Source organism: Phyllosticta citriasiana, assembly GCF_038021145.1.
Source record: "Phyllosticta citriasiana strain CBS 120426 chromosome Unknown IWZ02scaffold_3, whole genome shotgun sequence".
In the NCBI taxonomy this organism is placed as follows: domain Eukaryota; kingdom Fungi; phylum Ascomycota; class Dothideomycetes; order Botryosphaeriales; family Phyllostictaceae; genus Phyllosticta; species Phyllosticta citriasiana.
In genome coordinates, this window is record NW_027117280.1 from 708,490 (window position 1) to 724,114 (window position 15,625).

The 15,625-nt window shown below is 55.1% G+C and overlaps 7 protein-coding genes across 7 annotated transcripts; 4 read left to right on the forward strand and 3 right to left on the reverse strand.

Moving 5' to 3' along the window:
* Positions 1-622: 622 nt before the first annotated feature.
* On the reverse strand, positions 623-2,554 carry IWZ02DRAFT_172480 (uncharacterized protein). Its single transcript, XM_066762221.1, has 3 exons — positions 1,711-2,554; positions 829-1,661; positions 623-777 (listed from the first exon to the last, which is right to left on the reverse strand). Exons 1-3 carry the CDS (start codon positions 2,502-2,504, stop codon positions 659-661), a joined length of 1,746 nt encoding a protein of 581 aa, XP_066625095.1. The 5' UTR covers positions 2,505-2,554; the 3' UTR covers positions 623-658.
* A 122-nt stretch (positions 2,555-2,676) lies between these two features.
* Positions 2,677-5,582, forward strand: IWZ02DRAFT_172629 (uncharacterized protein). The gene is made up of 2 exons (XM_066762223.1): positions 2,677-4,956; positions 5,022-5,582. Exons 1-2 carry the CDS (start codon positions 2,849-2,851, stop codon positions 5,323-5,325), a joined length of 2,412 nt encoding a protein of 803 aa, XP_066625096.1. The 5' UTR covers positions 2,677-2,848; the 3' UTR covers positions 5,326-5,582.
* Positions 5,583-5,680: 98 nt separating this feature from the next.
* On the forward strand, positions 5,681-6,486 carry IWZ02DRAFT_172491 (uncharacterized protein). The gene has a single exon (XM_066762222.1). The coding sequence runs from the start codon at positions 5,839-5,841 to the stop codon at positions 6,325-6,327; it is 489 nt and encodes a 162-aa protein (XP_066625097.1). The 5' UTR covers positions 5,681-5,838; the 3' UTR covers positions 6,328-6,486.
* A 589-nt stretch (positions 6,487-7,075) lies between these two features.
* IWZ02DRAFT_356406 (uncharacterized protein) lies at positions 7,076-8,004 on the forward strand (the record flags this gene model as incomplete). Its single annotated transcript, XM_066764303.1, has 3 exons — positions 7,076-7,160; positions 7,235-7,547; positions 7,602-8,004. Coding segments are annotated over 3 exons (801 nt in total), but the record flags the coding sequence as incomplete, so codon positions are not given.
* Positions 8,005-8,467: 463 nt separating this feature from the next.
* IWZ02DRAFT_443974 (uncharacterized protein) lies at positions 8,468-9,295 on the reverse strand. The gene has a single exon (XM_066767074.1). It carries the CDS (start codon positions 9,251-9,253, stop codon positions 8,651-8,653), a length of 603 nt encoding a protein of 200 aa, XP_066625099.1. The 5' UTR covers positions 9,254-9,295; the 3' UTR covers positions 8,468-8,650.
* A 344-nt stretch (positions 9,296-9,639) lies between these two features.
* Positions 9,640-10,645, forward strand: IWZ02DRAFT_373059 (uncharacterized protein; the record flags this gene model as incomplete). The annotated part of the gene is made up of 2 exons (XM_066764679.1): positions 9,640-9,776; positions 9,826-10,645. The coding sequence occupies 2 exons, from the start codon at positions 9,640-9,642 to the stop codon at positions 10,643-10,645; spliced, it is 957 nt and encodes a 318-aa protein (XP_066625100.1).
* Positions 10,646-14,099: 3,454 nt separating this feature from the next.
* Positions 14,100-15,282, reverse strand: IWZ02DRAFT_443979 (uncharacterized protein; the record flags this gene model as incomplete). Its single annotated transcript, XM_066767075.1, has 2 exons — positions 14,218-15,282; positions 14,100-14,196 (listed from the first exon to the last, which is right to left on the reverse strand). A coding segment is annotated over exon 1 (819 nt), but the record flags the coding sequence as incomplete, so codon positions are not given.
* Positions 15,283-15,625: the final 343 nt, after the last annotated feature.

Here is a 15,625-nt window from a genome sequence, read left to right on the forward strand (position 1 = left end):
GATTGAGATCTCTTTCGACACCAAGCACCGGTACGGAAGAATGACTTACAACAACGAAAGATACCAGGGAGGCATAGTCACCTATACCGGAAGAGTGACGTGGATCTCATTCAACACAGCGCGGGCATCGTTCGTCAGAGTCTCGCTGTATCGTGCCAGCGAAGATGGCCCCGACGGTTTCAGGAGCAAGTGGTGCAATCACCTTCCAATCGAAACCAAGAAACGGATTCTGGAAGATTTATTGACGCAAGTCGAATTGGCGACGAGCCGTTTCGTGGGGGAATATTACAAAGGCAGGGTGATGCAAAAGCACACGGACATGTCTTTCATCAACCAGCTGCCGAGGCCGCCACTTGGAACGGGAACAGAACATTTGAAGATAATGGACAAAGGCCAAAATGACGACGTAGCTAACCGCCTTGGACTGGAGGATCCAGAACAGGATACTTGGGACGCTTCGGATGAAAAGCATCAAATGTTTGAGGGAAAGGAGCCAAGGCAGGCGCATGGACAATCAACAGCGCCAAGAGGGCCGAAGGTAGTCGACAACGGGCATGGTAACACCTACTACATCGGTCATCATTAGCGTCGAGAGAGTTGATTTGCAGGCCATAATAATCTCGCAGTAAATGCATGCATGTTTTCTCGGACTTAGCAATTAGGTAAACAGCGCGCCTTCAAGAACCTTAATAGCCCCAAAGGCTCCTCTACTTTTGAGAAGCTTGTCAAATGTCTCCGGAATTCTTTGCAAAGAACCGCGACTGTCCGCTTCGGTCCCTGTGATAAGTCAGCAACCATCCACACTCTCGGAAACAATGGGCAACTGACAGGCATCGGGGACGACAGCATCCGCTCTGATTACCGATTGTGCCACGCCTGACCAGTCAAACTGTATCCTCCAAGTGATTCTGAGCAAGACCTGCTTGCTCTTGAAAACAAGCTGATGATGATCCAACAAGGGTATCAGATCTGTCTTCGAGAGAGGACGGTCTCCGTGTTCCCTGTCCACAGAATCCATCATAACCCCGGATACCTCCTCCTCCTCCTCATCCTGGACAGCCATATTTACTGAGGTTTCTTGATTGCCAGACGCCGGTCGGGCCAATGATCCTGGAGCATTTCGTTGTTCTTTCCTTTGATAGGACAGTAGGTGTGGGTACTCCCATCGACATTTGACCCAGCAAGCCGCTCTCCTGATGGCCAGGTCCCAGTATGAAATGACAGCTGAGCAAAAAGCACCAAGGTCATTCTCCTCGGAAGCCTTGAAAATATACGAGCCGAGCTCCCGCGAAGCCCAATTTGAAACCTTGCGAATCTGCAGTCTTCTTACATGCTTACTCGTAATGTCCACCGCCACGTCGAAGTCAACCTCGAGAAGAGATAAAGGGGAAAGCATGGCAATGGAATGGACTTGTTGGTCTGATTTGCTCATAGCCAAAGAAGACTTGAATTGGAAGTTGGTAAAGAGGCTTAGGTAAGGATACGGGTCGTCGAGCTCGATTGGTTCGTGGGTCGGTAGAGGTTTATCAGGTTCCTCGGGCAGTGGGCTGGGTGGATCTATGCGCTTGGCCAGGGGGATAAATGACGCAAGCATCGCGGCCAGGGACGGATGATCTGTCGGGACGTGGGATGCAATTGGATCCTGCTTGTTTATGAGAGATCTGGATCTAATTAGCGTGGAGGACTGTTTATCGCCAGGCACACTCTCACATGAGCGCAGAAGAATCCTCGTCAGCATCAGCGTGATTCCTGCTGAATTGCACTTGTTGCTCGATGAACCCAACTTCCTCGCGTAGCGAATCCAGTCTTGCTTGAAGCTGCTCCTTCTCTTGTTGTTTTGGATCCGGCTCAGAATGAAAAGCGGCTCTCGATTTCTGTTGTTCTCCGCTGGATTCTACAACAAGTACTTGCTCTCCGTGGCCTGGGGCTGGCATTGGGCTTTGCCCTTTTGATACGGCCGGCGATCTGGGGCTACGTTGTACCTGAGTACCAGGAACAGCTGCCTGCTTTGACGGTGAAGACAAATATTGGCCTAGGGATTTGTTCCGCTTTGCTGGACTTTTTCGAGGTGATGAGAACAAGCCGGCCTGCGGAGGTAGGTCAGGCTGCGAGTCAACTGGACGCTCGGGGAGATCTCCTCCTCCCATCTCCCGAGCGCCAACGTCTGCTGTCGTCTTTGTCGCCCAAACTTGCGCTTGGTTATCGCTGGACACATCTCCAGGATCGAGCTGGTCGGTTTCTCTTAGCACGAATGCGCGCGCGCGTTGTCCGCGACTGGTAGGATCTCCTGGATTCGGTTGTTTATCTGAACTTATCGATGCACGCCTGGCAAGTATGTCGGGATTGAACCGTGAAAGGCTCGCCTTGGTGGGGGATTGGTAGGATGCTCGGCGAGATGGTGTGCGACGGAGCTGGTTGCGCGGTCGAAAGTCGCCTGTTTCAATGACTACGTTTTCTGGCCCTATCGGCGATGGTTTGCGGCGTTTCGGTGACGGTGGATCCATGGCCTGCTAGCAATTGCTTGTCTCTGACGGTGTGTTGTGGTGAAGTCAGTATGGAGCGGACCGCGACGCGCATGTTACGCTGCCTCGCTGCCAGGTGCCAGGGCCGTAAATCCCTGTCGGTGATCGCGGGAAGGCTCAACTGCGTCCCGCATCAAGCAGCACGCGCTGCATAGCATCACCCTGCCCAAGTCCACTCGTTCAGCCTCGTCGCTTGTACATATATCGGCCTAGTCATACAGCCCTCTCAAGAGCACTGACGAATTACTGTATTCCAGAAGCCGACCCTACCGCTGCTTGCATCTCCAACGCTTACGCGCCGTGAACATTGATCGCGCAACATACCTATGGACGAGGGGCTACGCGACGACGCTTCCCAGCGCTCAGGATCTATCTCTGGCTTGACTTCTCTCGAGGATGACACGGATGAATTTGGGCGCATGTTGGTACAGGCGGCCAGAGACGAACGACGCCTTAAGAGTGCGATGCGCGGTGGCATACTACCTTTTCGCAAAGCAAGAACTCGCCCGCGCGTTGCCTTGACGCTGGAGAACTTGGAGCGCAACGACTTCCAAGGACGAATCTCCCATACATATGCGCACGACAGTCCGGCCAGACTGAATGGTGGAGGCGCACTTGACCCGCCGGTGCGACCACCGAGAGAATGGGGAAGAAAAGCAAAGCACGACACCAAGTGGTTACGGAGGATCAATGAACCCGATGAGGAGCCAGAGCCAACGCGCGAAAACAGTGCCGCAAGGCGATCAGGAAGACCGGAGCACGCGTTGGACCTTACGCCCCGCAAGCAAACGAACCTGCATTTCCCTTCCGTCGAAGGTAGTCCTGATACCCTGCGCCATATTATCGAGGAAACTCCATCGTCTACGAAACAATACAATGCTATCCAGGACTGGGACCTGACAGAGGATCTGACGTCGGGATCCCTTCTTGCCTCTACCCCCGCCATACCGAGGAACACTAGATTACACGATATTCGGCAGCTGGAAATAGAGAGTGTTGTAGAGCCTGATGTCAAGCCCCCGAACATGGGTCGCCATTGGGAAAACCCTTCTAAGGAGGCGAAAAAAAGGAGAAAAGGCGCAGCATCCAAAGACAGCGTCCACCCACCTAGAACGCTGCTCCAGGAACGCTCAGAATCCGACAAGAATCTGCCTCAAGAGCGTGCTAGCAAGCCGAAGCTGTCGGCTGATCCAAGCGATCGGGAACATGCGTCCGCCCAGTCCCCGATTACCGTTTACAAGAGTCCTCCAGGTGAGAAGCGGTCTGGTGATGACAAAGGACCGGTCAAAGCAGAAACAGTCACCGCACGCCCCGAAAACCGCCGTTTCGACTCGCATGAATTGCTTCGACGTTTGGCTCGCGCAACCAGCAACAGTCCTAGTCCTGGACGAGAAGCGGAGGAGACTGTCCAAATCCGGAGGCAATCGGAAGTGCCAAAGGAATCACCGCTCGCCGAGAAACAAGTCTCAATCTCGGATCAAAACAGGAAGGGCAAATCTCGCGCCATGGAATCGAAGAGCCTCCCAAAACCCTCATCTGGATTGGATGATGACATTGCAAGGGTCACGAATGCAGATAGCAACGGCGAAGGCCGTCGCATTGGTCCAGCAAATGCCAAAAAACTAGCCAATGTGCCGGAGTCGACATCCAATAAGCGAGAAGAGCCTGCGCCAGTCAAGACTCCTGTTGTGATGGGCGCATGGGTTGATACTCCTGCGTCAGCGACCGCCCGTGAAGACGGCCCAACTGGTGGGGGATTTCCATCTCAGTCAAGATCCACGTCGAGGACGAGGGCCTCAGACCAGGAAGCCCACAAGAAAGAGGTGCCGCCCAGGGAATTCATGACCAACCAGTCCAAGAAGCCTGACCGGCAAACGAAGAAGTCATTGCTTCCCAAGTCGGCTCTATCTGCGGTGATCGGCAGAGCCAAGGCTACCGAGGAAGTATACGGGGACTCTACGCTCGACTCGCTCCAGGGCATCATGTCGGCAGACAACACGGTTGACCTGGACATGGAAGAGAACACGTTGGAGACGCTCCCGATGCTGTCAGAGAAGCCCAAGACTGCGGCGGAACGTGAGCGACAACAAGAGCTTCAGCAATTGCAAAACATGAACGCGCGGCTTCGCGCGACACGCAAAAGTATTCGAGATGCCAACCGTAACATGCGCCATCTGGAGAACAAGGTCGAGGCGGGAGGTGAGACGACAGCAGCAGAGTCACAGCAGGAAATGGCGGCGGTAGTCAGGGGACAAGACAAGTTATCCGATTGCGGGGGCTCCGAAGACCAGTGCTACGCGTACCAACACCCGTTCTTAACCATGTGGAGAGCGTTCATGACTTTGTTTTTGGATGAAACCCGCTGGCGACCGACATGGCTCGGTCTGTTTTGTTTGCTGTTTTGGTCGTGGTTCTGGACCGAGACAATTCTGTGGTATGTATTCTTTTCGCCTTACCCATGTGTTCTGGAACGAGGCGAGTACTAACAAGATGGCTCAGCAACAAGTATTGTCACAAGTATTACGCGGAGCGCATGGAAGGTTACGGCGTCAACCCCAACGCGCCACGCATACCCTTTGTGACGCTCGAGGTCGCGTCTTGGGTGCCGCCCTTCAAGTGGCTCAAGCCGGGCGCCTTGTGGGTGGCCGCGACTGTGGGGCCGGCGCTCAAGAGATTGTTTCGGTTTGTCTACGATCCAGACGCGGCCAGAGAGCAGGCGTTCCGTGAAAACCTGAGGATTCATCTACGTCAGGCCGCGCAGAAGACTGCCCAGGTGACTGCGCAGCAAAGAGTTGACCTGTAACATTGCTATCCGTGGTTGGAACATGGTTTTGCTGCTTTGAGCTCCGGAAGCATGGCGTTTTTGGGGGGCCGGAAACTCATGTCAGGTAGGTCACTTTCTTTAGCGTGGATGCGGATGGGCATTCCTGGTTGGTAGGTAGGAGTTTGCCATTGATTGACAATTACACACGGAAGAGCGTTTCCAAAATGAGACAGCATTCGGCAATCAAATGGGACGCAGTCCAGGCCCCTTGCATTCCCCGCCGCCACGTGAGATGCAGCAAAGCGCCAGACTGGCAAAGAAATGCATTCCCCCCATGTTGTGTAGGGATGACGTCACAGGTGCTTTTCTGGGTCCCCCGTGGGGAGGGGGCAAACGCCTACATCCCTTCCTGTCATTCGCTGCTGTTATCCTACTCCTCTCTCTTCCTAACCCAAAACCGCTGCAGACCCAACAACGCACTTGAGCCACCTTAACAACTTGACCTCTTTTACTTGTCCATCTCCGTCATCGTTGAATCAATCAAGCACAATCATGACCTTCGTCCGACTATCGTCGTCTTCGCTTCGACCCACGACGCTCGGCCCAGCGATGCGTGCAGCACCTAGGGCAACCATGTCGACGACGCCGCGCCGCCTTGCACACCAGGATTACGGCTCGACCGACAGCAGTCCCAAGGACGCAACGGCGCAGCCCGCGTCTAGCGCGACACGATCCAAGGAGCACCCAGGGGCGCCGGCACCAGACGTTGGACAGAACAAGGAATCATCAAATTCGTCGACCAAGGCCGACAAGAAGAAGCAAGGCGAGTCCAGCAACACCACCACCAACGACAACAAAGACAAGGCGGTCAAGGGTGCGCGCCCCAAGATCCTGGACGAGAATTCACCGGCTGAGGTCAACGAGGACGTTAAGCAACACAACCGTGAAATGGAGCAGCGACACGAGCGAGCCGACACTCGAGTGGCGAACGAGCAGGCGGGAAAGGACAAGGTGCCGCCTGGGTATTGGTCTGGTAGGTGAAATGCCCGACAGCAGAGGTGGTGGCTAATGTCTTGTCGGGGGATGCAGGTCAAGGTGGACGCATGGGAGGTTAGGTATTGGGGAGTTCTCTTGTGAACAACGAGTGGGGCAGCTAGAAAGAGTAGCTAGCGGGAAGCGTCGCCTTTTTTGCACGGCTGTGTAGTACTAGAAGCGTCAAGAGTGAGGTTGAAACTTGTTTCGTGTTTTGCTAGCCTGAACGAAGAGGGATGATACCAACAGCATGCTGCATACTTCTCGTAGTACTAGTGCGCGGATGATGTTTGCATGATGATGAGCTGCCAGGTGTGCTTTGTCCCGGATGCACAATATGAAGGGTGGAGAAGAATCGAGAGACGTGGCGAGGGGGAGGATTGGATGCCCGGTGATTGGATTGGCGGTGATGTCAGTGGTAGAAGGCGGTACCTCAGCTCAGGCAGGATGGGAAAGATGGCAATTGAATCCAAAAGCTGCATCAAGCAAGCTGTGGCTTGACCTGCACTGGCCCAGAGCTTGGATCCCGGCGTGGCCCTTCCCTTCAAGGGTTGGTTCCTTGTCGGTGCCAACTATTGCGTCAGAACGACCCAAGCTCCTTCCACAAAGCATGAGCTGCCATCCGTCATCCTTAACCTCGCCTTTGACCGCCTGACTTCCACTTGTCCAACCCTCTCCTCTTCCTCACAAACTCCCCATCCTCTTCTTCCCAATCATCCAATTCTCTTTCTCAGCTTCAACCCGAACCTGCACAGTCATGAGGTTCTCTCTCTTGTCCACCCTGGTGGTGGCCCTGGCCGCCGAATCCGCCGTCGCCAGCACTGGTTGGTTTGGCAAGGCCGGTACGTCGTTGCCTCTGCTCTACCCCGCCCTCATCATCAAACACCTCTGCTAATGCTTCCTTCTGTCAATCTAGCATACAACAAGTGGCACGAAACCGAGCTCGAGCGCTGGCTGTCTGATCACAACATTCCCTACCCTACTCCCGCTGACCGCAAGGATCTGGAGGACCTGGTCAAGGACAACTGGAACTCCAAGGTCGTTCAGCCTTACAATGAATGGGACACGGCCCGCCTGCAGTCGTATCTCGGCGAAAAGGGCCACGACTTGCAAAAGGGCGCTGCCGACTCCAGGGACACGCTCCTCGAGACGGTCAAGTCGTACTGGGGCGAGACTGAGGATCAGACCACTGACGCCTACTCCAAGGTTCGGGACTGGATTTTCGACAGGTACGTCAAATTTACGACAATCTCTCTATCATAGTCTTGCTAACCCAAAGCTAGCTGGACCGACTCTCAACTGAAGGCTTTCCTGGACCGCAATGGAATTCCTGCACCTCAGCCTCGTACTCGCGACACCCTCTTGAAGACTGCTCGCGAGAACTACGAGACGGTCGCAAAGAAGATTGGAGAGACTGCTTCCTACCCGGGCAACTGGCTGTACGACTCGTGGTCAGACTCTGACCTCAAGGCCTGGCTCGACGAGCGCGGTTACCCTGCTCCCCAGCCCAGCTCCCGCGACAAGCTCATTGCGGCTGTCCGCCGCAACTCGCGTCTAGCTACTGAGAGCATCAAGTCTGCTCAGGCTTCGGCCGCTGCATCTGCTTCGGCCGCTCAGCACAGCCTGACGGATGCTCTGCTCGATGCTTGGTCTGACAGCCAGATCAAGGAGTGGCTCGACAAGAACGGTGTCAAGGTTCCCCAGGGCTCCAAGCGCAACGAACTCACTGCCCTCGCTCGCAAGCACCGTGCCAAGCTCACTGGTGACAACTTGTCGTACTCTGCTTCCAGCGCCTACGGTGCTGCCACATCCAGGGCCGGCAACGAGTACGCCAAGGCGACCGATGACGCTGCTCTGAAGAAGGAGCACTTGGCCGGCTCGGCTGGCTATTACGTCGAGTGGATCAAGGAGAAGCTCGGTCTTGCCGGCTCGAACATTGCGAGCGCGACGGATGCCGCACAGTCGAGCGCAACGAGCGCTTATTCGGCGGCTGCTAAGGACGCAACTAAGGCTGGATATGCAGCCAATGAGAAGGCTTCAAGCATCAAGCACCGTGGTGAGGAGGCTGCCCAAACGGCGACGGACTATGTCAAGGAGGAATTGTAAGGGAACGGACACATTACCTACTCGACTGCAGACCTTCATGGTCAGCATACATGAGCCATGGCGTATGATTTGACGACTTTGGTGCGCACCAACGACTCGGAGAGAGAAGTATCCGATAATGTATTTCTACCTGGTGGTGAGACTGCCTGAGATGGACGGTTCGGAAGAATGAAGTTGACTTTTCTTTGCTTCGGCCAGCATTGGGGTGGGGTCCCTAGGACAGATTTCAATTCGATCGAGACTGAGGACCAAAGTCGATTTCTTTCTGGATGGCATTCTGTGCGCCACAGGCAGATTGTGCTGTCGTGAGTCGGGATGGGTGAGTCACTTGAAGGTTGCGGCGCTGTGAATCGCCCGATGCAAACGGCCAGCTTGGACCACGTCTTCGGCCAGACTGACTACGCGACATGGAAATAGTTGCCTGCAAGTGGCTCGCAAGCCCCAAGACTACTCGGATGGCTCTGGTGGTACATTCTGGTCGCGGAGTCAACGCGTCGGGCGCCTTGACGCGGTGTCGCGGTGTCGCATGACCGGATTGTCTGCATTTTGTTTCCGAATTTGGAACATGAGTGCGACACGGTATGTATTGATGAATGTGCCGAGCTGCGAAAATTGACATCTCTTGCAAGCTGCTTTGGCCAGAGAGTGAGCAGCATTTATTCCGACATTGTCGCCATGGAGCGTTGTTCACTCGCGGGCTATCCCTGTTCCTGACAAAAGAGAGATGAGCCACGGCGATGGAGCCACGAAAGACCTTGCAGACGTCGACTGCATAGCGACCAATTGCGTCGTTGCACGGCGGGGCGGCTGCAGATGGCAACATCAACATAAAATGGGCCCCATGGCCCCGTCATGCGCGCTTCTTGCTTCGCGACACGCTTTCCCGTCCGTCGTCCCATTGCGCCCAGAGCCAGCCAAAACATCCGCGAAGAGTCGGGTATCCCTCGATTCAACGCAGAGAGTTGCTCGAGTCGAAAAACCACTGCTGCTGCAACAGCAACAGTCTTTTCGGCCTGAGGCTCTTCCGGAGCTCGAGAGTCTGCTAAGACCCCAAAAAAGCCAATGAGAAGCGTCAACTAACTTCTACACTCGTTTTACCCCCTCCCGCTACTCCTCTTTTTTCAACTTCGTCCTTCGTTGCTCGTTTTGTGAATCCTCTGTTTCCGTCATCCCATCACCACCACGATTTCCGTCTTCAGGGCACAGTGCGCCACCATGTTCAAGCGCTCGTTTGCCGCGACAAAGGAGCGCGCGAATAGGGTCGCCAAGCAGCCGAAGAGATCGTTTCGAGAGAATACCAGCACGAGGCGAAAGGTGCTCGGGCACGTGGACAGCCCGGCATCGCAGGCGAGGTAAGTGGTTGCATTTGCTCAAGACGTGAACTGGCTAACAAGGTTCCAGCGGATCCCCCAAGCTCACCAGCGCCATCATCACCTTGGTGGTGGGCAAAGACCAACGGCTGTTCGCAGCTCACGAAGATGTACTGAGCCACTCGCCGTTCTTCGCGGCGGCGATGCGCGACCAGTTCTTCGCGTCTGGAGCCCGACGCATCTTTCTGCCTGACGAAGAGCCGGAGATCTTGAGCTGCGTCCTCGAGTATTTGTACAAGGGCGACTACTACCCGCGCCTCTTGCAATCCGACAAGAAGCGCGGCGTTCTCCACCTCGAGGGCACGCTGTCCAAGCTCTCTCCGGACCCGACCAACACCAAAAAGAATGGCAGCAGCACCAGCAGCCGCCAAGGCCAGCAGACGGCCGTCAACTACACTCCCATGATCGGCAGCAGCGAGGCCACCATCTACCACTCGGGCATCGACGACGTGGTGCTGCGTGACACGTGCGTGTACTGCGCAGCAGAGCGCTACGGGCTCGATGAGCTGAAGCGGCTGGCGCTCAAGAAGCAAGGCCTGCAAGGCGGCATCGAGGCCAGCGTCATCCTGCGCAGCGCGCGCTACGCCTACGCCCACACGCCCGACTCAGACTCGCGCCTGCGCGCCCACTACCTGGCCCTCATCATCCGCAGCCGCCGCACCTTTAAGCGCAGCGGCACCATGCAGGCCGAGATGGAGGTCGGCGGCAAAATGTTCTTCGATCTCTTTGTCGCCATGTGCAACCATATGGATGACCTGGCGGAAATCCAAGGCCCAACCGGCGGCAGTGGCAAGCCGTCTCCGGCGGCTGGGTCGACGTCGTCGAGGAACCCTCCGAAAGGCTTCTTCTAATGGTTGCGCATTAGCGCGACGGTGATTTTGAAAGGACCAGAAATTGTTTTGGCGCGCGATTTTCAAAGTTGACACGAAGTCCCCCAAATTGACAAGGGACACGAGAGAGAGAGTCAATCATTCAGAACGCACGTAATATCCTCATGACGGCAGTCTTGCGCCGACAAAATTGATCCACCGGCCCCTTTCCCTCTTCTGTCCCACCGGCTGGGGTCAGAACTGAAGGATAGGGAGAGCTCATAAGCCGCTTTCGCTCTCCCCTCGCCCGCGAATATCTCTTTCTGCCATCAGGGAAAGGAATCGATTCAAGGAGTTTTTGGTGGACACGACACGTCTTTGCCAACACTGCACGCCCGCATTGAGTCTTCATTTGTGCTGTCGCTGGTGCGCTTGCAAGTGTCTCCACTTTCTCTACAGATTGTCGTCCACCGTCTGTTAGCAGCGAGTTCAATCGTTCCAACCCCCTCCTTCTCCTTCGTTGGGTTTTGCTTGAGCCGGACCCTCCGACTGTCTCTGTGTCCTCTTTCTGCGGGCCTGTCTCATCCTGTGCTGCCCTAACGCCCTTTCTGATCCTTCCCTGGAACAGAAGGAGCCGCGGCGGGCATACGGACAGAGACGTCAGGCGAAGAGGACAGCCGCTCGAGAACTCTGGAAGTACGGAAGTTGGGAGAACGAACGAGGGACAGGGAAAGAAAGAAAGCGAAAAGACGAGGGAAAAAAAAGTGTTTCTTTGCCCTTTTTAATTCTCCGCTCCTAGTAGCTCCTCTTCATTCCACTCCTCTCCTTCCTTTTCCTTTCTTTCTCTTCCCGTCTTCTCCCCCCCATGGTCCATCTGTCCATGCCGGATGACGGACGTGGGGTGGGTTTTGCGGTCGCGGAGGAAGGATCCGACTTGCATGATGGTATCTATTATGCTGTGCTTTGGCACGTACGCGGAAACGCACGCTTGAAGTCTTGCGTGGATGATGAGAAGGTGGAAGGAACCATGGCAGGTGCCATATCTAAAAACCAGAAAAAGACAAAAACATAGGTAGATGATGCACCCAGCCCGCCCACTTCTTGCGCGGTAATGGGTGTGGGCTGTGGGAGTGTAATCGAGTGGCTGTCTGCGGCATACCCATCTGCTCTTGTGATTTTCTTGATGGTTTGTTGTGGGGCATACTTGCTTCCGCAGGGAAAAAAGGTTTGGCTGAGAGGTGAGTTGTAAGTGACGGCTGGCTGCTTGACGTTTCCCTGCCACGGGTCTCAACGAGCTACTTGACTTGGCTTTGCTTCACCTAATCCGTCCCATTTTGCTGGTGGATATCAAGATGTGTTCACAAACGCCGAGATGAAAGACTAATAAAAGAATTACATCGTGCACAGCAGTTAATCCAGCTCAACATCACTTGCTTGGCCCTACCTGCACATCCTACCCGAACTTGAGTCTGCTTTCATGTTCCCTCCCATGCACTGATTTGCTGAAGCTGTCCACATATCCATCATAGCGAATGAGGTAGGATAAAACAGCCAGCAAATAACTCAGGCTAAATAAATCCACCACTATGCAAACACAAGAGCCAAGCTGTTCCACTCGATCTCTGAATCGCTATTTTAGCATCAGCAAGAACGAAAATTGGCAATGAAACACGATCGTTGGAGCAGCAAGACTGAGCCTCAGACTAAGTCAAGAGCATGCTCATCACTCTTTGCACAAAGTCAAATACACTTAGGAAGTTTGCAAGCATTCATAGATCTGCTTGGTACGCTGCATCATCGGAGAACAAGTGCTTGGGAGTTTTGAAAGCATGCCAAAGCACCCACCAGCCAGCTTAAAGCAGACAATATGATGAGTCGGTCAAAGATTTGGTGGGAAATTAGACGGATGAGGGTCTGAATAGGCGAGATGAGCGTCACCCAGCATCCACCTCCAACCTACTGACTGATCCGTTGCTCAGCCGCATATGTCTTTCTCCATGCGAAAGCACCACAAGAACGACAGCACGCGCCGCCTTCGTTCATTTCCCTTGGGTAATTTCGGTGCAACTCCACACATCACACGCGTGCTTACCAGTTCGCCACACCATGCACACAGGCAGCCATCGTCAAAAGCACCACGTACGCGTCTCCATGTCCGAATCTTACCACAGTAGGCAGCCGCAAACCAAACGTGACATGCATGGTCGTCGAGTCATCTCATGGCAGCGCGAGCGTCTCGCGTCGTCTCGTTCCGCCCGCGCCACGCCGCTGCCGCGCGGCGCCGCATCATTTATAGTCCAGCCGGCCAGCCGCACCGAGCCGAGCCGGGCTGAGCCGCTCGAGGTGACATTGTTTGATTGCATCGTAATCTTGTCGCGAGCGAGCGCAGTGCAGGCTGAGCAAGGAGAGCAAGCATGAGAAGGGCGGCGGGAAGTCAGGCTGGCGATGTCGATCTGGCTTGCATCAACACGCGCTTTGGGAAAGGAAAATGACAGCTCGGGAAGGCTTAGGAGGGATGAGGCAGGAGAGATGATGGGACAGGATGGGAAGGGATGGGAGGAATGCAAGTGAGTGAGTGAGCAAGCTGCGGAAGAAGAGGCTGAGCTCGATCAAGCTCAACCGATGCGCGTGAATAAACTTTGCGCGGCGGCCGGCAGGGCCTCGATGGCTGGAATGGAAAAAATTTCAACCAAGGTTACACGGACGCGGGTTACTGCTCGTGAGAACGCGCAATCAAAGAGAGGGGAGACAAAAAAGAAAATTGTGGCAATGGCTGTGGTCCACACATTCCACGCACCAGGCTGGAACAGGGATTCAATAGACAAGACGAATAAGAGAGGGAAGAAAGTTTGTGTGTTGAGTCAATAATAATATTTTCTAGATTCGTATACAACCTGCCAACAAAAGTACCGGCTGGCCTGTGTCTTTCATACTCATAACCCATATCAAGATAACCGGGAAGCCCAAAACCAGTCCCTCGGTGCTGATATCGTCGCAAAAGGTACTAGGTGGTTTTTCCAGACTAGTCAAACAAAGACAGACTCCTAACGCCCACTACACCCGTATCTCAGAACAAAAATGTGATGTTGTTGCCAACGGCGATGATGCTTGACTCTGATACCCGTGATCTTTTGTACTTGCGAACCGACGCTGCCTTTTTGAATCGGCGACAACCGTTGCCATCATCTTCCGTGTTGTAGACCGGACAAGTCTCGGCAAGACCCTCTCTCTTGGCGACGCGCTGAATGACCCGCCCGAGACTTTACCAGCCACACGAAAGCTAGGCTTACGCAGCGATGCCTGGCCCGTCGCTAACAGCATTTGCCGTTGCGCCTGAGTCGGCGTGCAGTTCGTAAGACTTCGCACCAGTGTGGTCAGAGAGTCCGGCAGAATATCCAGGGTCGACCACGAGAGCGTCTTCGAAGAAGTGATGGTCTGGAAGAGTGCTGTCGCCAAATCCAGCGAAGTCGAAAAAGGTTGACGTCTCGTCGAATACAGAAGGTTGACCATTGTCAGGTAGGAAATCAGCCAAGTGAAAATCGCCTGACTTGTTGTCGAACTGGAGGGACTGGAAGGAGCCGGCCGACACTGCAGGTCGCACAACATTGCTGCAGAATGTTGTGTCTGGCCGGGCTCCGTCACAGCTCCAAAGTCGAGGGTATTGTTCTGGGGCGTGGGTGGGAGGGAGCTAGAGTTGTTGGGAGACTCGTAATCCTCCATTGACTCGGGGCTGGCGTAAGAGCCTTCCCGATGCGACATGAACGGGCTGTCGAAGGAGTCGGTGGGCACGGCGGGACTGGAAAATGCCGCAGTGCGAGGGTCCATGGTAGGGAGCGAGGTGGGTTGACTCGTAGGCTTGTGCGGCCTCTGGGGCGCCGAAGTGGGCGGAGGGGCCTGCTGAGGTGCCGGCGTCTCTGAATCGTATCGTTGGAGAGGCTTGTTGTTTTCCCAATCCTTTAACGAAGTCGGCAGAGGAATTTCAGGAAGCTTCTCAGTACAGCGGGTGCGGTACCAAGCGACTTGATCTTGCAGCCGTTGTGCGAATGACGCCCAGTCTTGAGCGAAACTGTGGTACTGGTCTCGCTCGCCGGTGAGGCGCTCCATTTCCTCGCGCTTGCGCTCGCGCGAGTTGTGGGCAGCGAGGCGATTGCGCTTGACACGTTCGATGCGGCGCTGCTCCTTTTCGTCGGCGGTTTTTGCGCGCTTGCGAGGAGGCAGATTTGTCTTTGGCTCCGGCAGCACCTGGCCCCATGATTTTCGCTTCTTTGGTTGTTTTTGCTGTCCCGGCGAGGATGTCGAAGAGGGGGGAGGAGTAAGCATCGGTGCCGGAGCGTCGGGCGGGGGAGCGGTGGAGGGAGATGTGGATCGCTGGAGATCCTCCATCTTGATGGTTGCGGGGACTTCAGAGGAGGGAGGAGTGGAGGGGTAGAGGTCGGTGACAGGCACTGAGAGAGACGCAGTGGCCATGTCGAGCTATAAAGCGAGGCTGAAGAGGTGTGGAGAGGGTTGTTGAAAGGAGTTATGCATGAGGAGGACGAAGCAGTGAGGAGGGCCGTGCCTCTAATGTACGGGGGTGGAGGTTGTGACTGTTCTGACGGGCTGGAGGGGATGAGGAAGTGGACAGGTGTCTTTAAATATAGCGGGAGGCGCAGCGAGGGCGAGGGGGCGCGAGGGCGAGGGCGAGGGCGAGGGCGAGGGAGAGGAAGGCTGGACATGGACAGCGACAGCCACAACCAACCAACCAACCAGGGCAAGGGCCGGCAAGGGGCCGTCAAGCCAGTGCCAGGGCCCAAATTTAGCCTAGCCTAGCCTAGCCTAGCCTCTGATCTGACGAGCGAGTTTCAGCCCGAGTCGCAACTTGCGTGTCGCCCTGCTCGGCCGCTGTGGCCCGCCAGTTCCGCCTACGTTCCCGGCCACCACTTTTGCCTGTGCCTTTTTGGCTGTTGTGTTTGCTTGCTGCCAACGGTATCCCGTCGACTCTCCAAGAACCTTGCAACGTTTTCTGGAAAAGTCAATCGCTTC